Below are 22,022 nucleotides of genomic sequence, written 5' to 3'. Positions count from 1 at the left end.
TTGAATGAATAGTATGTAAGACTCCTTTTCCTTGAATTATACTGTTCTTTGTTGTTATTATATTAGTCAATTGCTTTGTCTCCTTTTGTATCAATTTTGGAGATTTTTCTTAGAAAATGGTCCATTTCTGTGCCAGTAAAGTTGCTCAGCTGGTAAAAGCACTTACCCCCGAACCTGAAACCCTGAGTTGATTCCTGGAACCCACATGGTGGAAAAGAAAACTACCTCCTTGGCATTGTTTCTGACTTTTATATACATGCCCCCCCCACTCTATAATATAATAAATAATAATATAAAAAAGTAAAAAATTTTTTACCTGATTTATTGCATGTACTGCTATAAAGTTATATAATGTTTTGTTTTTTCATTTGTCCTTGTTCATTTCTTTGTTCCCATTGTTAATTGCCAGTTGAGTTTTCTGTTTTATTGGAATTTTCAAAGAACTGGCTTTGGATTGGTTTTTTTTTTTCAAGATAACTCCTTGCTGTGTTGTTTGGATTGGCTCAATATGCATTCCAGGTTGCTTTTCCCCCCTTCTTTTTCTCTTTTTTTCTTTCTTGAAATGCTTTGTCTGGCAGCATAGTCACATAATCCCAGTACTCCGGAGGCTGTAGCAGGAGGATTCTAATTTCAAGGCAGCCTGGGTTATATAGCAGCTTCTTCCAAGAAGAATCTAATAATCAATAAGTACAAACTGACATAATTTTAGTCTCATAATTTGGTATGAACTAGGAGATTGTATTATATCAAGAATTGACAAGTAAGGAGACAATGGTTACTCCTGTACTGATGCAGTATAGTAAAAAACAGTCATTAAATACAAATGATTGAATATAGGACCTCGTGCGTGCTAGGCAAGTACTCTGTCCCTGAGCTATATACCCAGCCACTATAGCTTTATTGGAGAAAATTTTATAATACCTATTAAATTTTAAATGTACATGCTTCATGAACATGTGATTAAACATTTTAGTGCTTATGTTAAGAAAGATACACAGAAAAATATTAGCATAAAAATTTATTAATAGTAAGAAATAGCAAATGGCCTAACTGGGATTAAAGTCATGTGCCAACACCACTCGGCTCCATCTTTTTATTTTTTAAGATTGATTTATTTATTATGTATACAGTGTTCTGCCTGCATGTATGATGTCTGCAGGCCAGTAGAGGGCACCAGATCTCATTATGGATGGTTGTGAGCCACCATGTGGTTGCTGGGAATTGAACTCAGAACCTTTGGAAGAGCAGCCAGTGCTCTTTAACTGCTGAACCATCTCTCCAGCCCTCATGTGCCTTCTTACAGAACTAGAAAACAATTTTAAAATTCATATGGAAACATAAGACCCTGAATATGAATAGCCAAAGCAATTCTAGGCAATAAGATTGCTGGGAGCATTACTGTACTTGATTTCAAGTTGTGCTACAGAGCCATTGTAACAAAAACATGATACTGACATACATACAGATCGATGAAACTGAATAGAGGACGTACAATGTAAATCCACAGCTGTAACCCTCTGCCTTTTGAAAAAGCACCAGAAATAGACAGTGGAGAAAAGACAGCCTCTTAACAGATGATTCTGGGCAAACTACGTATCCATGTGTAGAAGAACACGATTAGATCCCTTTTGGAAATACTAACTCCCAATGGATGGAAAGACCCTAATATAAGACTTGAAACATTTAGAAGAACAAGGAGAAACAATTCCAGGGCATATGCAAGGACTTTCTGAAATCAGTAGAGGTTTCCCAAAAGATTTAAATTGCGGGGCTAGAACGATGACTCCGCAGTTAGGAATGCTGGCTGCTCTTGCCGAGGACTGGCTAACCCCCGCTTGTCAGTCCAGTTCCAGTGGGGTCAAATGCACTCTCTGGCCTCCACAGACTCATGTGCACAGACACATGCAGACCCAACACCCATTCACATAGAATACAAATAAACCTAAAGAAAAGTAAAAACAGATTTACCATATAACCCAGCTAAGTAGCTTGGTATCAGTTCTGTGACACCCTCTCCCCCAGGGGGAAGAAAAGCGCTGTCTAAACAGCTTAAGGGAGGAACAGTTTATTCTGGTTTTCATTTACATGCCTGTCATGAGAGGTCTGGCTTGATGTGAAAGACATGCAGCAGCTGCTCTCGCCTACGTTGTGGAGGGTCTTCTCAAATTAGTGAACCCAGTCTAGAAATCCTCATGGACTGGTCCCACATTTGTCTCCTAGAGGAGACTAGATGCTGTCACCTTGATGGTGTTAATGTCACAGATCCTTGAATATTTAGCCCAAGGACTCTGGCGGGAACACCTGCATCCAGTGTTGCTTGCAGCCACATTCCCAATGATGAAGTTGTGGGATCCACCCAGGTGTCCCAACTGGATAAACAGTGTATAGACAATGTCATTTGTTTTCGGCCATACAAAGAACAAACTTAAAGCATTTTCAGAAACATGGATGATAAATAAATGGATTAATCTAGTCCATGAAAAGCAAATACTAGTTTTTCTCTTAGTTTTTGGTGCTTAGGCTGTATATAGACATATAATACCAAGGTTGTACATATAACCTGTGAACAGACACAAAACTGTTTAGGTTACTAAGAAAAGATAAGAAGTAAAATACACTTTATCTACAGTACATACTTACATGAAAATATCCTTAGTTGTATAATGCCTATACATGATAAAAAAAATACTTGTAAATACTAAGGGCCAATGACATGAGTCACTGGATAGAGATACTGCCAAGCCCAGTGACCTGAGTTTTATCCTTTGGAACCACATGATGAACACCAGCTCCAGAAGTTAGCCTCTGACTGCTACACTCATGCCCCTGTACATACTCTTAGATAAGTTTTACTACAGTATGTAGATAATAGTGCTGTTCACAAAATGCACAAAAGTAGTGCTGTATTTAGTAGAAGTGTGTATGGGAAAGTATAAAGAAGTTTAATAAATAAAATAAATTGACCAGTGCAGTTGGATTGCACATTAAAACTGAAGTGATAGTCAAAAAAGAATTTGGCTTTGAATTTAAATGAATAATTTTTAAAAATGTATTTTTAGCTTTTTATGAAGGATTAGAATTCATAATTTTAATTTTTTGAGATTGAGTGTTAATGTATCGTGTTGGCAGACCTGAAACTCAGAAAGATTTTGAGTTTCTGCCTCTTGAAAACTATGATTAAAGATGTGGGCCACCATTCCTGGCCCAGAATCCCCAAACATTTTAAATTATGTGAATTTTAAAGTATTTAGAAGTTGTTTTATTGAAAGTTGTTTGTAGGAGAGGCATAGTGTCACACACAGAGCCGCTGTGTCGGTGTTGGGAAGTGAGCCTGCATCCTCTGCAAGAATCATCTTCTCTGCCCTTTTCATCCGTGTGTGTGTGTGTGTGTGTGTGTGTGTGTGTGTGTGTGTGTGTGTGTGTGTCTTTGTCTTTGCACACACATGCATACACATGGGGTTCAGAGAACAACTTTTGGGAGTCACTTCTTCCACAGTATGGGTTCTATATATATAAACATAATAAATAAATAAAATAGGTATAGTTGTATATAGTTAGAATATATCTGTGCCAAAAGGGGAGCAGAGGAGTAACATAAAAAAATCAATCATTAACTAGTATGGCATAATATGTCTAAATACTATGATTGTGACTTAGCAAAAAGAAATGGTTAGTTTGGAACATTAACTCTATTAATCTTTGATTAGTGGTATTAATTTGGTTAAACTGTGTTTTAAAGAGGGATAGTTAAAGAGTTACCTGAGTTAGTCATGAGCATCTGTGGGAATAAGGCTGCAGCTGAAGCTTACTTAATTTAAATTTATAATCAATGCAATATTAAATAAACTATTAGCTGTGAGAAAACAGTAATAACCTGTGTCAGGGTATACATGGCAAGACTTACATACTGAACAATTGTACATGAGGAGAATATCTGATATATCTGATAATACATAAGTTTCAGGATCATGGGCAGAACTTATACAATTAATAATAGAGCATTTTTTAAGGGCAGTCCAGCCCTTGGGCTGGAGAGTTCAGTTCAGAAATAGGGGTACGTGACAAAGGGGGCTGTAGAAATCTCTCATGGTTATTTCCTGCTGATATGGGGGCAAAGGTGGGGGTCTGAAATGCAGTGGAAACCCAGGAAACACAGGCTGTTTTAGACTCTGTGAGACACGCAGTGTAGCAGAATTTTCTGTCTCGTGGGCTGGAGGGTGGGATGCAGATCTGCAGCTAGACAACATGTCTGTGGTCCAGATGTAGACAACCTGTATCTCTTTAAATGGTTAGAATTTCTGCTGGAAACAAATGTATGTATTAATGGTAGAACATGCAGCCGAGGAGTTTTAAAGAGGAAACTTTTTCTCTTAGGTGTACCTATGGAATATTAAATGCATGGTTAGCAGGTGAGAGGAGATATCAGGCCAAGGAGAGAAGGAAAGTTCCCCTCCCTACCCCAGAGAAGAAAAAGAAAATATGTAAGTGGGAGATGTAAACTGCAGTCAGGTTGCATTCCTCCTGGTCTTTTTGGCTTGTGAGTATTGGCAAATTTTGATCTCCTAGAACTTACAAGAACCTTCTTAATAGACAAAATCTTAGACATGTTAGCAATATAACAGTAGTAAATTTTGTGAGAGCAAAATTATGAATCCTTGGAGTCTCAACAAAACATCAGGATAGGCAGAGAATGAAATGTGATATATACATACATACATACATACGTACATACATATATAGTCTCATTTATCTTTTGACAAAAATTAATAAAATACATTTAGAACAGAATTATTATTTCTAATCATATTTCTATAAGTTTTATACCATTGATGAAAGTTCATCAAAAGGATCTGGAATTGTATCTATTTATTCATATTCAAAGCTCAATATTTAAGAATCTAGAGGTAAATAACAGCCTGTATTTGGACTGGCAGCTTTAGAGCGCCTTTGTCCTGCAATGGCCTAGTATATGGTGTGACCAGGCGATCCAGGATTCATAAGATGGGTCAATATCCTGTGAAGACATGTAGGCATATCCTCCTCCTGACAGTATGAAAACATCAGGACCTTTTCAAATGCCAGTGAGAAGATCACAGAGGCTTAGGTGTGACTTTGTGGCTTGGCCTGGGGGTAATAAGGAATGCCTGTAGTGGGGGATCTGAAAAATTAAGCACCAATTTTTAAGAGCTCTTGAAGTATATGTAAGGCTGTTGTCTATAAATGAGCTCTAGGCCTTCCTAAAATTGGAAAGCAGTGAAATAAATGATGTATTACTTCTTATTTAATAACCATAAATCATAAGGACATAAGCCTCATGGGTGAGCTTCCATTTATAATTTATAATTTAAATTATATTTAATATAATTTAAATTGAATTTATAATTGTTGGACAGACACATGAAAAGGTGCCAGTATATCCTGTAGAGCTATCTGCCAATCTATAGACTCATAAGTTTCATAGTTTGATATAAATGTAATATCATCTGTGCAATAAATGTATTGTAATATATATGTATATACACATATACATACACATATATTATTATTAGTTTGGGGGACTGTGAGGAAGCTATAATTGACAGTTCTGATAGTTAATCTGTATATATAAAATGAGGAACTCTGCTCAATAAATGAGTCCTGGATAAACAGAGTTCGCATTTCCTGCTCTATATGTGAGCTTTGGCCTCCATCATGGCAGGGTGAGTAGGCAAGCTAGAAGGGAAATGCTGACAATCTTTAGGTTGAGGAGGTATGGCAAAGAAGCAATCTTGTAAATTTATAACCATTGTTATTTTGATTCCTAGGGATGGTAATGGGAGATGGCAAGCCAGGCTGTGAGAATCCCCTTGGCTTTAATAAATTTTATTTAATTTCTTCAGATCCTGTAACGGTTTATAAGCCTGATTTTCTTTAAACAACAAATATTGGGGTGACTGAAGGACTGGTGGGAGGCTTTATATGCCCTATTTTTACGTTTCTCCTCCACCAGACAGGTCACAGTTACAATTCTCTCAGTATTCAAAGGCCATTGTTTGATCCAGAAAGGAGCAATAGATCTTTCTGAAATGTGGTCAGCAGTCGGGGGATAGTGGCTCCTAGGACAAATCCTGATAACCTAGGCCATGTCTGCCATTTATGATTTCTGGAATAATGGGCTCAATTATGCCTTGAGCTTCTTTCCTCAAGTTCCTTTACGTTTAAAACCCATCTGTAGCATTTGAGCTGATATTAGTCCACAGCAGAGATTAGTTACATCCATTAGTTACAGCATGTCTCTTCTCCATAGTGTGTTAGGTTTGGAGGATGACATATGGGCAGAATATGCCATAATTTTATCTATCTGACCATCTTAATATTTTTGAGCTGCTAGCAATACTACTAGATTGACCTAGGCCTATAAAAGATGAAAGAGTAATAATCGTCTTAAGTACTTGACCAATCTTTTCCTAAAATATAAGAAACATCTGTGCTTATGTCTAGCAAGCCAATTATTTTCTTTCCCTGTATTTTAAGTGTTTAGTTGGTTTGGAATATTTAATTTCCTGAACCCAGAAGGCCATATCACTAGAATCCACACCATCAGCTCCCTTAGGCGCTGCCCTGCATGAATCTGAAATGTTTTAGTAGAGAGTTGTACAATGATCTTAATTTCTTCAGTAAGGTCAGGAATCAAACCCTCCAGGGAGGACCTTAATATTTTGTACAGTGGAGGAGCTACAGCCTATTATTAGCCCCAGTGTCCCTTCTGGAGAGGTCAGTAGATTCTTGTATTAAAGCATACATAAGTTCATTCTTAAAGCCTATATATCTATTTCAGACCTCAATAAAAACTTTATCCATACTATGATCTAACTTAGGCTTACATTCTCAGTATCTCTAGGTCATTCACTGAGACTCAGGTATCATTTATAACATATCTAGATGTTTTTATATTTTTCTATTCCAATGGCTTGCACTACATATAAATTATTTCTTAATGTTCTTAAACATTCTTTATATCTAATTCTTTATATTCTTATAAAAACTTTACATCTAAAAGCATTTTTGTATTTAATTCATCAGGAGATATAGGTAATTGATGATTGAGAATAGCCAATGTAAAGTGAATTTTTTTCTTTTTCTTTTTTTTTTTCTTTTTTTTTTTTTGGTTTTTTTCAAGATAGGATTTCTCTGTGTAGCTTTGTGCCTTTCCTGGAACTCACTCTGTAGCCCAGGCTGGCCTCAAACTCAGAGATCCACCTGGTTCTGGCTCTGTGCTGGGATTAAGGCGTGCACCACCATTGCCTGGCATGAAATTCTTTTAATAAAGGAACAGTAAAAGGTCATTTTGAAATCTGTTATGTGAGCTATCTTTTACTTGAAATTGGATAGTAAGGCAAATTATCTTTAAAATATCTGGTAAATGGAAATATAATCTAAATGATCTCAAAGCATAGTTTGGACAAAACCCTGGCAATAAGGGATATGGCAGTTTTGTCCAAAGCTTAAACATTTTAAATGTTAGGGGGCTAAGTAATGAATTGATTATATGAAACTTAGCATACTTAGCATGTATATAAATATGATTTTGTATATATTACAGAATTTGATCATTCATGAGATAATCAAGTTTTAATTTGTATCCTAATAATTATCTCTATTAGCCTATAGCTTTGGTACAACTTATTATTAACAGTTTACAGTTTAGGTTGACCAATCAATCAATAAGTTTTATTTCTTAATTATCTTTAGTTAAAGTAAACTTATTCTTTTTTTTTTTTTAAGATTTATTTATTATTATGCATACTATATTCTGTCTCCATGTATATCTGCAGGCCAGAAGAGGGCACCAGATCTCATTACAGATGGTTGTGAGCCACCATGTGGTTGCTGGGATTGAACTCAGGACCCCTGGAAGAGCAGTCAGTGCTCTTAACCACTGAACCACCTCTCCAGGCCCAAAGTAAACTTATTCTTAACAATTTATAAGTTAGTTGTCTTTGTAAACTTAGAAATAAGGTTTTATACTTGTCCGGATAGCCTTAAAAATATGAAGTTTGTGGTGAAGTTATTTTAATATAGAAACAGGAGCTCTTATTTAAAAATATAGTATATAAGGAAAGTGACAATTTAATAAATCCTTTAAGGTGTATCATGAAATGAGATAAGCACGGTAAAACCAAACTAAAACGGAGGAGAAATGTTTTGTTGTTGTTGCAGCTGCAGCCGGTTTGTCCGGTCCGTATCTAGCCAGACAGCCGCCAGAAATGGAGAGGGGAGGGGGGGTGGAGACACAGACTGAAGTGAGCTGAGATGCAGACAGCAGACGTGTTTGGAGAGAAGAAGAAGGCAGATGTTTAATATTCCAACCCCCAATCTTTGGGGGGTCTGATGAATCCATACAGGTCTTAGGGCGTCCCCTAACCAGGACCTGTTTTTTTGCAGTGGGTTGACTGAAGTTCTTGTACGTGGCCAAGATTTTTGTAAATTACCAAGAACTTAATAGTCAACCCATAAAGAAGAAAGAGAGAGAGAAAGACACTTTTTTTTTTCTTAAATACAGCAATAGACAAGTTGGGAGTTGCGATTAGTTTTTAAACTGGCACTATCAGGCCTGTGAGGCTTGCATTATTATTGAAATGAAGGCTGCTGGAGCAGAGCTCCTAGCTGGCTACAGGGCAGTTTTGAAGGTTTACAGCTCAAGTTAGCCCTTAGATTCCAGTAGTTTTAGCAAAAAAGGCTGTTTGTAGCAGGATGCTGCTGCTACTATGGAGAACTTAGTGAACTTCATTAGCTCTAGTTTACACTCTTAGGAGGTCTTGTAGTGTGGTGATCTCTTTGTAAGACCCCGAATGAAGTAACAGCAGGTTTCTCCCTAGAAGGGAGGGGTTAGAATCTGTGCCACTTATCATAGTCTGATGGTAAGTCAATTTCATAAGGTTGGCAGCTTTTAGGGGTCTCCTTAATCTTTCCTTACATTTTTTAAGAGGCCTTATGGGATTAAGATAGTCTGTTGTTTCCTTATCTAAGCCTGTAAACTGACCGGAATGCCTTCTGTCTTAAGCCTGTGCCCTGTAACTTCTATCAGAGGATGTTTCTCGCCCCCGCCCCCCCAACGCACACCTCCCAGAGCTGAGGACCTAACCCAGGGCCTTGTGCTTTCTAGGCAAGCGCTCTACCACTGAGCTAAATCCCCAACCCCCAGAAGCTGTTTCTCTTCAGACTCATTCTGACAGTTTGGGGTGGGGGTAATTCATGGCTACTCGCCGTTCCAAATGGGAGGGGGGCAGTTGGTGGCCCTGGGATCTGCAGCATCCTTCAGTGAAGACTGATTGTAGCTGATACTCCAGAAGTCTCCCAAAATCGTACCTCTGGAAGAGTCGAGCCTCTAACTGGGCAACCCTCTGTGAAGCCATACCTCTCTCCCTGGATATGCTCCAAACCTTACTTATCAGTCCCATATCCCCCACCCACCCCACCCACCCCATCCATCCCACCCCCACCCCCCACCCCCGCCGAGTACCTAAACATTTAAATCTGTTCGTGGAGTCAGGTATCGGGACTATGGGAGTCCAGACCCTCAATAGTCCCCTCATTTTGAAACCAATGTCCAATTTGATGAACCAATGAGTTTTGTATTGGGGTCACTAACAAGAGCGTGGGTGAGTGGTGACTTACAAGGAGCAGGGATGGTTGGTTTTAAAAGTGGTGGCAGTGCAATGTTAGCAGCGCTGTTACCATGCGAGAAAAGTCACGAGGTATGACAGAACCCATTCTTAATAGATTAGGGGAAGAAGACAGAAAGGGGTGCTCAGGCCTGTGGAAGACACATGCAGAGAGAGAGGAGGAAGGAGGAGTCTGTGACCGGTGTCTTAAGGACTCTCCTGCACATGCGCATGGACTTACGGAGCTAAGCCATGCATGCACATAGATTGCATGATCACACTGTGCACAAATTACGTGATCACACAGCACACAGATTACGTAGGACATAAGGCCCCTTACTTGGCTACTGAACTGCATGGGCAGTCATTTAGCCAGGAATTCCAACATTCCAAGCTCTTTGCTTGTTATAAAAAATGGTGGGTGGGGCCGGGCGGTGGTGGCGCACGCCTTTAATCCCAGCACTCGGGAGGCAGAGCCAGGCGGATCTCTGTGAGTTCGAGGCCAGCCTGGGCTACCAAGTGAGTTCCAGGAAAGGCACAAAGCTACACAGAGAAACCCTGTCTCGAAAAACCAAAAAAAAAAAAAAAAAAAAAAAAAAAATGGTGGGTGAACAGAAATAGGGGTGCTGTGTCTCCCGAGAACTGCTTCCAGCTGACTTGGTGGGCGTCGGTTAACTCTTGGGGGGTAGGGAGCTTCTGAAGTAGCCAGCCGTCCTGGGGGTAATGGATTGTCCTCTGCTGCTTTGGAATTGTCTGGCAAGGTGCTGTCCAGGTGGATTCAAGCTGGCTCCGGAGCTTGCTGACCTGTCCAGGTGGATTCTCTGGAGCTCAGAAGAATTTTTAAACATATTAAGAAGCATCCATGGGAAATTTAAAATCTTAAGCTGGTGGCCATGATGCTACAATGTTTAGTACTCTGCTATATTGGATATTGGTTGGTGTTAGTGAGAGAGAGAGAAAGAGAGAGGGAGATAGAGAGAGAGATTTGGAACATGCTTTTAATTTTTACCTGAGGTATGCCTTATCTGAGACAGATTTTTTTTTCAAGAAACGATTCATACAATAGCATCTTTAATTTCTTTTTTTTTTTCTAAGATTTATTTATTTATTATGTATACAGAGGAGGGCGCCAGATCTCATTACAGATGGTTCTGAGCCACCATGTGGTTGCTGGGAATTGAACTCAGGACCTCTGGAAGAGCAGTCAGTGCTCTTAACCTCTGAGCCATCTTTCCAGCCCATCTGAGACAGATTTTAAGGCACCTATTTCCTTTATTAGTTTAGCATCCAGGAGACACAGGTGATCGATTGCTGAGGGCATTTAACAGTAATGGATTGTTATATTAAAGTCTGTTTCTTTGCAGAGTCCAAACCCTTTTGAGTCTGGGGTGTAAATACCCTTTGACTGTTACTGTTCCTTACTGCCTGGATATATCTGGTGGTTCTCGTCCTCCAGCTCTATGGTGGCCCTGTAACAATTAGCCCAGTAGTTAATTAGAGGGAACCAGGAAGGAAAAGCTTGTGGGTTGGACCTCATTGTTCTGGAACTGGTGGCAAGGCAGTGCATCCTGGTGTCCTCTAGAACTTAGAGAGAGGAGAGAGGGAGAGAGAGAGAGAGAGAGAGAGAGAGAGAGAGAGAGAGAGAGGCCCTGTCTATGTCACTGTGCATGAGGAGGCCCTGCTGACAGGTATGGAATGAGGCAAATGGGGAGCAAGTGAAATAAAGCTCCTTTCTTAGCTAGAAAATCTCTTCCCATTAGGGGCATAGGGCAGGTTGGCACAACTGAAAATCTCTGGGTGAGAGGAAGACCCTTGGAAATGCAGTTAAGTGGTGGGGTCTGGTGAGGTGGGTAAGGTTGTCTCCCTAGCCCAACATTAGGGAAATGAGAAGGAGAGGTGGGACCCCAAAAACTCCCTCAGGACTGAGTAAGTGGCTCAGTGTCCAAGAGGAAGGAATGGATCGCCCCATGCTGTAATGGCTATCTCAGGTTCCCTGTGAGCCCATGGCCACGCCTAAGAGGTTTTGGTCTGATGCTCCCATGCCACGAGGTGCACGAAGGCCATCAGCTCACTAGTGTTCCTCTTGGTGCCACTTCGAACAAGGCTCAACTGATGGCCCCCCACAGGGCACGCACTAGCCTGCCTGGCCTTTTTTTTTTTTTTTACCACACATTTAAAACAGGGACTAGAAAGCCTCTATGCAGCCACGTGAATAGTATGTGCCAGCGTTTGGCAATCCTGTTCACGGGCTTTCTCATCTCTCCCATGGTACCTTAAAATGCCACAGCTGAGACTCTGCCTTTGGGGTCAGGGGCCTCCTCTCCAGATGCTTAAGTTAGCCCTGATGCCAGGAAGCTCTGGGAGACATGAGACAGGTTGTTTTTTTTTTTTTTTTTTTTTTTTTTTTTTTTTTTCCCCGAGACAGGTTTTCTCTGTGTAGCTTTGCACCTTTCCTGGAACTCACTTAGTAGCCCAGGCTGGCCTTGAACTCACAGAGATCCGCCTGCCTCTGCCTCCTGAGTGCTGGGATCAAAGGCGTGCGCCACCACCGCCCGGCCAAGACAGGTTTTATTCTGTTTCTTGAATTATGTTTTGTTTTTTGTTTTTTTTTTTAGATTTTGATGGATTACTTGTTTGAGGGAAGCCAAAGGAAGACCCGCCGGGAGGCAGGTTGTAAACTGGGCTTTACACTCCCAATGTGATGTGAACTCATTTGCATGTGTCCTCGCCTGCTTCCAGACCTGTCTGTGCTTCTCAGAGCAGCTTGAGAGTGTGAGAGGAAGAGAGTGGGAGGAGTTAAGGTGAGAGCCAGAGTTGGGCAGAAGTGGCCCCCTGACACTGGAGAGCCCACCCGATACCGGAGAGCAGAGCAGAAGTCAGACAGCAGAAGTGGTTGCATGTGGCACAGAATCAGAAATGGGGAAGGAGGAGGGGTCAGAGCATAGGTAGAAAGCTTGGGGATAAGGTAACTTTTCATTTGCCCATTTGCTGGCAGAAGGTGGATAATTCACGTGAAATATCGGGGTCCAAGCAGTCATTGTGTGGCCATATTTATTGGTATATTTAAGGCATTTCTCAGAGGAGGAGTGAGACCAAGAGGAGGAAGCCTTATGTCCTATGACTGCAGCTGAGAGAAATAAAAAATAAAAAAATTGAAATAAAGAAACAGGATCAGACTCTAGTCCTGGGTATCCCTGAGGTTGGAGAAGGATCTGTGAATCAGCACAAGTTACCTCACCCTTCAAGATGGAGGTAAGGGCCGGAGTTTATGCAGCCCGAGGACCTCCGGGGTTCGGCAGCTAGAACTATATCTCAGGATGTACCTGGGACAATGGCCAGGGAGTGAGTGCAAGGACACACTCACCAATTGGAGAGGCAGGGTTGTGCAGAGCAGTCCTGGGCCAGGCAAAGGAAAAAAAATGAGCAGTCGTAGATGGAGCAAAACCTCGGCACAAGTTCCCGGGCACAGAGCGCCTGGAGGGCTTGCTTCATCACGCAGCCAATGTTAGCTCTAATGCGGTGGAGTCAGCGCCCTGTTACAAGAACAGCCATACAAGAACAGCCACAAGGCATGACAAAAGCCAGTAAGAGTTTTATTAAAAAGGGGGAGACAGGAAACAATGTGACCAGGCCTGTGGAAGATGTGCAGCGAGAGAGATGGGGGGAGAAGATGAAGAAGAGGAAGAGGAGGAGCCTGTACTGGCTTCTTAAGGATTCACCTGCACATTCATGCTCACACTGCGTTGGGACTTCGTAGGGTGCAAGGCCCCTTACTCGGCTACTGATATGCATGTGTGCAGTCACTTAGCTGGGGAGTGGCCAGGAATTCCAACAACCAGTTCCCTACAATCTGTCTTCTTGCTTAGGGTTCACACCTGCTAACCTTTGCTGGGCAACTGGTGTGCTGGCTCCTTTGCTATACCCTGCTAAACAATAATCCTTGGCTTTTTGTTTGGGGTGCAAGTATTTGGTTGACCACAAATTGTCTGGCCTTGTCCTGTCCTCAGGCTTCTGTAAAAGCCACAATTTTTTTTTATTAAAAAGTTTTCTATTCATTTTATATAGCAACTACAGATCCCTCTCTCCTCCCGCCCCCCCAGGCCTTCTACCCAATCCATTCCCCATTCCCACCTCTTCCAAGGCAAGGTCTCTCATAGGGAGTCAGCAGACCCTGGTATATTCAGTTGAGGCAGGTCCAAGACCCTCCTCCCTGCATTGCCTTAGGCCCTGGAAAAGCAGCTGGAATAATGTGGACTGGGAGGATTTCTTAGCTTGTCTCTTCGAAGAAACAGTGCTTGTTTGAACGGTTTCAACACTCTTGCTTCTTGATGGACACATTATTCTAAAAGGACTCTCTTCTGGGGTTCCACTATTTTTGTAGAGCTTTGTGTTTTGTGTTTTAAGTCCCTTGATAGTTTCCTTCACTGGATATTTTAAGCCAAAGGTCTGTTTGAGGCTTGATTTCGACCATTTTTCTTCCTGACTACTTTCAAAGCCACTCTCGGATACAGAGTGAACCTGACAGAACTCACGGTGCTCAGAGTCTTCGGCATCTGTCTTGCCGACCACACCATGGCTTTCCAATTGCTTTTTTCTAATGTGCACTTGGACAGAAGCTGGAGCCTGGAAAGATCAGGCCTGGAAATGTCTTGGCGTGGTTGGACTCTTGGAAGCTGGAGGATAGATTTTAGCTTTCCTTCGTGATGGTGATGTAGTGCTCTTCCATGCATCTGCTCTTTTTCTTCCACGATGCTTTGAGACTTGAGGTCTTTTCCCAGTTCTCAGTCTAAAGCCAAGATGCAGCCGAATCTCACCATGGCCTTCAGGGGTGCTTAAAAGGTGGATCTGTGGGTAGATGAGAAGATATGGACCAAAAGCAGACTGTAACTTATAACAGCAACTAATTCCTGAACATCGGCCACACTGCAAGCAGATGGGATATTTCAGGACAAGACCTGATGAGAAAGGAGGAGGGACATTGTGGGGTACTTGACTCTCTAAGAGTTTTGCTGCTATTTTTAGCTGTAGATCTTTTAGCAGATGGAGCTGTTCTGAGATATCCCTCTTGGCCTGGGAAGGACAACTTGCTTTGAGGGAGTGGTGAGAGTCAGGAGGCCTTGTCGGTGATTCACTCTGTGAGTCTTTACTCTGATCACTGGAAACAGCGTCTTCCCTATTGTAAAGTATCTTGAGAGAAGACTCCGGCTTCATTAAGGCAGGAAACTGGGCCTGATTCCCAGTCTTCCATTTCCATTTCTTGAGGCTTTGTCCTCAGAAATGAGTTAGATTTATATCTTGCCACTGTGGCCCAGGTTTACAGTCTAGTTTGACAGGTCGAGTTTTGGTACCCATAACTAACCAATACATGGTTTACCTTTCAACTGTGAGCTGTGACTTAACTTAGTACATTTCATATTTTAGGACTCTATTTCAGGTGTCAAGTCAGAACAGTTTGCATGTCGAAACTGGGGCCTAGAGCTGTTCTGAGATTTCATACTTTGAGGCTTTGTCTGAAGTGCCAACTCAGAAGATTTTCCACATTTCAACTCTACATTGTTTTGTGCTTGTGGCCTTTGGCTTATTGCCCCATATTTTACTTCTGAGGACTGTGACTCTTGTTTAAACACTAAAGGTGTCTCAGTTTGAGGCTTTGTCTTGAGGATGACCCTAAGGAATTGAGGCTGTATTCCAGGGTTCAATACAAGAGAGCTCCTGTCTTCTAAGCAAAACCTGGGTTTGAATGTCAATTTTATATTATTGATCTTTGACCTTAAGGTTGGGTCACATGCTTTTGTATTTCTAAACTTTTGCTCAGAATTAAAATCAATAGTTTTGGACCTCTGAGGCTGATGTTCCTGGGTTGACCCTGAAGGTTGTTTACCTTGTGACTTCGGCCTTGTAGTCAACTCATCGGATGTCTTCACATCTAGTTGTACTGAGGGTTTTAACTCTTTAGCTGTGACATCTTGAGGTGGTAACCTAAGATTCAGTGTAGATTTATTAACTTGACAGTCAGACAGTGGTATCCAAAGAACAGATTTTGTATTTTCAAGCGGTGGTCCCTGATGTAATGCCACAGTTTTTCCACACTGAGACTGTAGCTCTGAGGTTGATGTGATGTTTTCCCCTTCTTGTAGCTCTGGTCATGGGGACAACTCAGGGGTCTTCACACACTGTACTTGTGGCCCAAGGTTAAAATCCACGGATTTTTTTTCCTTGAGGTTTTGGCCCTAGAGCCATCTCTGATGTCTTCCCACCTTCCAGTTGTATGGATGGCTTCTGTTCTGTAGATTTGACATCTGGAGATGGTGACCCACTATTTAATCGTAAAAATGTCACACCGTGGAATTCAGGTCTTAGTATCCATTGGATGGATCTTTTTTTTTTTTTTTTTTTTAGATTTATTTATTTATCATGTATACAGTGTTCTGTCTGCATATGTCCCTGCAGGCCAGAAGAGGGCACCAGATCTCATTACAGGTGGTTGTGAGCCACCATGTGGTTGCTGGGAATTGAACTCAGGACCTCTGGGAGAGCAGTCGGTGCTCTTAACCACTGAGCCATCTCTCCAGCCCCATTGGATGGATCTTATACTTTCTACCTGTGTCTCTTTGTTTAGCTGATCAGTTTTGATCCCTTGAGGCTGTGGCTTGGAAGTTAAGTTAAAAGTTTTGGTTTTCTGCAGCCCTAGTGCTAACGGAGAGTTTTTTACTTGCTGTAACTGTGACTCAAGATGAGACTCTCCGGATTTTTCTCCTTGAATTATTGACCTGACAGTCAAATCAGATGACCTCACACCTCTCCGTTGTGTAGACGGCTTCCATTCTGTAGGGCTGGCACTTTGAGACTGTAACCTAAAGTTTGACCCTATACATTTCTCCCTTTGAAACTCAGATACTGGTATCCACTGAACAGATTTTGTACTTGCACTTTGTGGTTCTGTATTTAGTGCCACAGTTCTCCCATCCTGAAGCAGTGGCTCTAACATTGGCTCCAAGGCTTTCACTTGGTACACCTCTGATTCTGGGGTCAATAGACAAGGTTTCACACTTAGTACCTGTGGCCCATATTGGACCTCTTGAGCTTTTACATTATGAACAACTGGTTCAGGAGCCAATTCAAATGAGGGTGCATCTTTACATTGTAGTTTAGAGCTGAGCTCTATGGGTTTACTACCTGCAGGTTTGGGTTCCTGATCTGACCCCATAGAGAGCATATCTTCTGACTCCAACTGTTTGTTGAGCTGGTTGAACATCCCACCTTTCCACCCTGATGAGCTTATGTCTTCATCCTGTCCAGCCTCAAGAGTTAAATCCATGGGTGCCCTCCCTTGATACTGTTGTGTAGAGACTAAATCCATGAATCTTACTCCTTGGATCGTTGTGTTTTGGCTTTATTCACAGGTTTTAGACTTTGCTGCTTCAGACATGAGACAATCATGTTTGCTATCTTGTGTTTGTGGCCGTGAAGTCAGTTCCTTGGCTTTTACATTGTGTTGATGAGGCTCTTGCAACACCTCCATAGGCTTATCTTGAAACAGCATCCCTGGTGCAAAAGTCCCGGGACTCTCCCCTTGCTTCTTTGGTTCAACCCACCACACAGTTTTCAAATCCTGAATTCTTGAACCTGGGATCAACTTCACAGATTTCATACCATCTGACTGGGAACTACTTGGGGATATCACTGTAGATTTTATCCTCTCTAGACATTGTCCTAGAGTTAAAACTGCAGATTTCCTGTCTTCTAACTGTGGTTCTGAAGGTGGTAACTCAGATTTTAAACCTTTCAAGGTGGAGCCCGGAGGCAGCTCCTCATGTCCTTATCTCCTGCTTGTTTCCCCGGGGTTGCCAGCATAGATATGATTTTCCCCAGCTCTGACTTTGACCTTAACTCCATAGATTTGACGTCGTCCAAATGTGGCCCTGGTGTTAACTCTTCTTGCCTTGAGGCTGTGATCTTCTCTACTGGTTTTATATGTCCCAAATGCTGTCTGTGGATTGATGTAGAAGATTCTACACCTTGTGACTGTGCTCTTCTGATCAACCCAGAATGATCTGCACCTGCTAAGTGTTTCCCAGGAGTCAATTTCTTTGATTCTGCATTTGGTATCTGTGGTTCAGATGCTAGTTTATAAGACATTTTGCCTTCAAAGTTTGGTACTAGATTCTTTGTGACATATTTTATATCTTTAAAGGCTGGCTCCTGTACTATTAACTCTGGCTTCATCCCTTGCCTCTCTGGCTGTGTAATCAACTCAAATATTTGTATACACTCTAACTGTGACCCTGAGTTTAACTCTGAAGTCTTCACACCTTGAGGGTGAGTTCCTGGAATTACATCAAAAAATTTGACATCTTGCAGCCATGGCCCTGAATTAAAACTCACCTGCCTTGTATCTTGTAGGCCTGGAGTCACCTTTGCTGATTTGGGATCATGTATCCCTAACTCTGGAGCCATAGGACTCATACCATGAGACAATGATCCTGGGGTTTGCTCCCCAAATTTGACTCTTTGATATTTCCTCCTAGAAGCCAACTCAGAAAATTTGGTATCTTGGTGCCACAGTCCTGGATTGACCTGCTTAGCTATCACTCTTGGATGTTGCAGTTCAGAGGCTGGGATTGGGCGTTTCATGCTGCAAAACTCTGATAGTTCTGGAGGCAACACAAGCTTCTTATCTTCAACCTGTGTCTCTTGGCTTAATGGCAAAAACGATTCTGGCATCAATGCCTGAGGCTTCCTGTCTTGTATCTGAACTCCTGGCATGAACTGTACACATTTGAAACCTTGGTGCTTGGCCTCATCAGAGAATCTCACATGATGTAAGCATGGTCTTATGTTTACGTCTACCGACTTCCCAGGTTGTGGTTGTGGTTGTGGCTGTGGTTCTGGAAGCTTTGGCCCCAGGATAAAATCTGATGATCTGGTTTCTGGCCCCAGAGAACATGGTATTTCATCATCAGATTTCACACCATAATGTGGGGGGCCTGAGATGAAATTTACTGGGTTTTCCCCTTGAAGAAGTAGTCCTTGATATAACATTGGAAACTGGACACTTTGCAATTTGGGCCCTGGAATCAACTTCGATTTGACACTTAGCTGCTGTGGGCCTAGATTTAAATCCACAGATTTCACATTTGGGGACTGTGTCCCTTCAAACCATTCCTTCGGTGATAAACTTTGTAGTCGTGGCTCTGGTTTTGTCTTTTCAGGATCTACCTCTCCTGCAGATGAAGGTTGTATTACATTTACAGAGTTCTCATTTTGCAATTGTGATTCTCTATCCATTTGCCTAGACTTTACTTTCTGGACCTGTGGCCTTGGGATCACATCTTTAATATGTGGTTTGGGTCCTGTAGTTAGTCCTGCAGGTTCTACAACTTGTAGAGGTGGTTCAGTGATTACTTCTGCAGACTTCAAATTCTGGGCAAAGGACTCTGATTTCTCACCTTGCACTCCTGGTTCTAGACTAAACTCTAGAGATCTCACTTCTGAATATAGGTCTGTGATGGTTCCCTGGGTATCATCAGCTTTAGAGAATGTCAATCTGAAGGTCTCTGTGTCTTCGTCTTCTGGTTTCAGAGTTCTTTCCGATGGGTTAGTAACTTCTGCACACGGGTCTAGAGTCACCTGAACAAACTTCACATCTGGGGGCTGTGTCTCTGGGGCCATCACTCCTGAGGTCATAGTTTGCACTTCTGAATCTAGTAGAAAATCCAGAGTATCTTTAACTGCACTTCCTGTTTCTGAAGTCTCTTCCATCTCTTTTACAACTTGGGTCCCAGGTTCAAGAGTCTCTTGGAGTGGTGGTGAGCTCATCTCCACAGATTCTGAGGTCTGGCTCAATGGTGCTGGACTCATCCCTAATGATGATTGTGGCAACGGAGCTGATTCTTCCACCTGCCGGCAAGGGTCAGAGGTCACCCTTACTTCTGAGGCTGGATGCTGTAGGGTCGGTCCTTCAGGTTCTAGGAAATGATAACTTGGTTTGGGGGTCGCTTCTAAAGATTTTGTTGCATAAAAGTGTGTGCTTGGGATCAGTTCACCAACTTCCATACTCTCCACCTGTGCCTCAGGAAGTAGACTCCTACCTTCTACAAATGGAGTCTTTGTATCCTCAAGCAGTGGTACAGAGGCTATTTTATCAGAGCTGGTGCTTTGTGAACATGGTTCTGGGGCCAAGTTCACAGATTTTATATCTTCAAGTGATGGTCTTGGAGTCAACTCCACCAATTTTATATCTCCTTGTATCTCCTGTGATATGGCTGAAAGAGCTTCTTCCATACCTTGAGACTGAGAATCGGAAATCAAATGCACTGATACATTACTGTGCTTCTGTGGACATGGAGTCAGCTCAGCAGACTTTTTATTTTGGAGTTCGGGTTCAGTTGTCAGCTGGCCAGATTTCACATCTTGAAACTGAGACTCAGGGGCCGATGGCACAGATGTCTCACTTTGCAGTTGTGGTATGGGGGTTAATTCCTCATATTGCATATTCTGCTGATGCAGTTCTTGGGCCAAATCTATACATACCACTGTTGAGGTTGGTGGTCCATATTTTTCCATTTCTGGGACTAAATCTGTGGTTATGTCCACAGATTTCATACTTTGCAATCTTGGATCTGGGATTAGGTGCTCAGATTTTACATTCTGTAGTTCTGGGGGTGAGTCCACTGAATCCCTAACCTTAGACTGTGGGATTGTGCTCCCCCCCAAATATTCCATTTCCTGAAGCAGTGGTATGACTGGCCCTACTTCAGCTTCTGGAACTTGATGCTTTTGGCCCCCTCCTATAGGTACTGCACCTTGATCTGGTGGTGCTGGGATTGTTCTCCTGGATTCCATTCTTTGATGATGTGACTGTGGTGTCTCCATAGGATCCTTCACTTGTGGCCAGTTCAACCCCATAGTTTCTGTCATGTTGTGACTTTGCCTTGGGCTCACCTCCGAACAGTTTAAGTCTTGGTGCCATGGGGTGAACTCTGAAGGGTCTGTGACCTGATGAGACAGTCCTGGAGTCAGTGACACACACTCTGTGCCTGGAGATTGTGGCATAGTCCCCACAGAGTCTCCAACTTGACCCTGTAACCCAGAAGGCAATTCCAGAGCCTCTTTGAATTGAGGCTCTACAATTTGTAGTGGTGTGATCATTCCTGTCGGAGATGCCTGGACTAGTGGGGTCACCTTTAGAGCATGCAGGGACTGATCTGACAGTAGTAGGTCATCAGTCATTCCTGATGGTTCCAGGACTTTAGATGGTGGCTGTGGAGGTATGCTTCTAGATTCTACAGTTCCTACTGGGACAGTAGTAGTTGGAACAACTGGTTGAGCTGACACTGGGGTCAAATTTTCAGCTGGAGGCTGTGAGCCTTGGATCAAAGCCCTAGATTTAGTAATGTGTGGCTGTCCTAGTGGAATCATCTGCATGAAATCCATGGCTTGTTTTGCCACTGGAGACACTTTTGTATCTTCAGTGGCTTCAGGCAGTGCACTTGAGCTAATTTCCATTGCATTTTGATGTACTGGACTTGGAGCAATCCTGATGTGTTTTGTGGCTTGATTCTGTGACCCCAAGGTCATGGTCAGTGTTCCCATGTCTTTATGCTGAGGCTGGGGAATCATTTCCACAGCTTCCACAAGCGTCTGCTGTGGCCCTCGACTCATACTTCCTGGTCTTATGGCTTGATAGTTATGCAGTGTATCTGTCTTCACTGATTCCATGACTTGGTATTGTGGCTCTGGGTCTATTCCTACTGCTTCTATGCCATGTGGACTTAATTTGTCAATCATCCTCATGGAATCTGTGACATGAAACAATGCCACAGGAGTTACCTTCATGTCATCTGTGACTTGACTCCGTCTTGAGACCATGCTCTTTAATCCCGTGGTTTGATCCTGATGATGGGTTACTTCTATTGGTTCAATTACTTCATTCAGTGGCTGAGGAGTTATACTCACTGTTTCTGTTTGATTTGGTGGCTGTGGGGAAAACCCCACAGAGTCTATCACCACCGACTGTGGTTCTGGGTTTATTCCCATTAAGTCCATAACCTGAAGCAAGGCCAGTGGAGTGACCTTTATGCTGTCAGTGGTATCTTGGGTGTCAGCTCCACATTAGTTAGTTGTGCCTTTTGTGTCTGTACCCTTTTTTCTGGCAGACCTATCACCCTCTGCTCTATATTCAGCTCTAACACATGCTTTGAATCCTTTTTCACTAATGCTTGTTCTTCCTGAATTATGTTAACCTCTAAATTTCTGGGAGATGGAGTGCCTGGTGATATAACTAAAGGATTATATCTAGGTTCTTGGCGGTCATCCTGGGGTTGTGACTGCCTGTTTGAGGGAAATGGCTGTGAAATGATTGCTTCCGTCCTATGG

General features: G+C 42.3%; 2 protein-coding genes across 7 annotated transcripts in view; one reads left to right on the top strand and one right to left on the bottom strand.

Annotated features, from left to right (window-relative positions):
• Nucleotides 1–22,022, top strand: part of LOC143270262 (putative Polycomb group protein ASXL2) — a 64,821-nt gene that overhangs the window by 16,759 nt on the left and 26,040 nt on the right. Inside the window, exon 4 of one of the 6 annotated variants that reach the window (XM_076559552.1) lies at nt 12,260–12,810. The exons of 1 other annotated variant lie outside the window; for it this stretch is intronic. In XM_076559552.1, the coding sequence (XP_076415667.1) occupies nt 12,260–12,346 (87 nt within the window). In that variant the 3' untranslated portion in view covers nt 12,347–12,810. Of the gene's footprint in view, nt 1–102; nt 3,445–4,374; nt 4,923–7,814; nt 7,938–12,259; nt 12,811–22,022 lie in introns of those variants that run through there. 4 more of the 6 variants (XM_076559551.1, XM_076559555.1, XM_076559553.1 and 1 more) reach the window with 4 other exon arrangements.
• Nucleotides 1,091–21,710, bottom strand: LOC143270254 (uncharacterized). The gene is made up of 2 exons (XM_076559511.1): nt 13,776–21,710; nt 1,091–2,369 (listed from the first exon to the last, which is right to left on the bottom strand). Exon 1 carries the CDS (start codon nt 21,690–21,692, stop codon nt 17,430–17,432), a length of 4,263 nt encoding a protein of 1,420 aa, XP_076415626.1. The 5' UTR covers nt 21,693–21,710; the 3' UTR covers nt 1,091–2,369; nt 13,776–17,429.

The sequence above is a fragment of the Peromyscus maniculatus genome, chromosome 22, assembly GCF_049852395.1.
Source record: "Peromyscus maniculatus bairdii isolate BWxNUB_F1_BW_parent chromosome 22, HU_Pman_BW_mat_3.1, whole genome shotgun sequence".
NCBI classification, from domain to species: Eukaryota; Metazoa; Chordata; class Mammalia; order Rodentia; family Cricetidae; genus Peromyscus; species Peromyscus maniculatus.
This window is presented reverse-complemented; position numbering and strand designations above follow the sequence as displayed.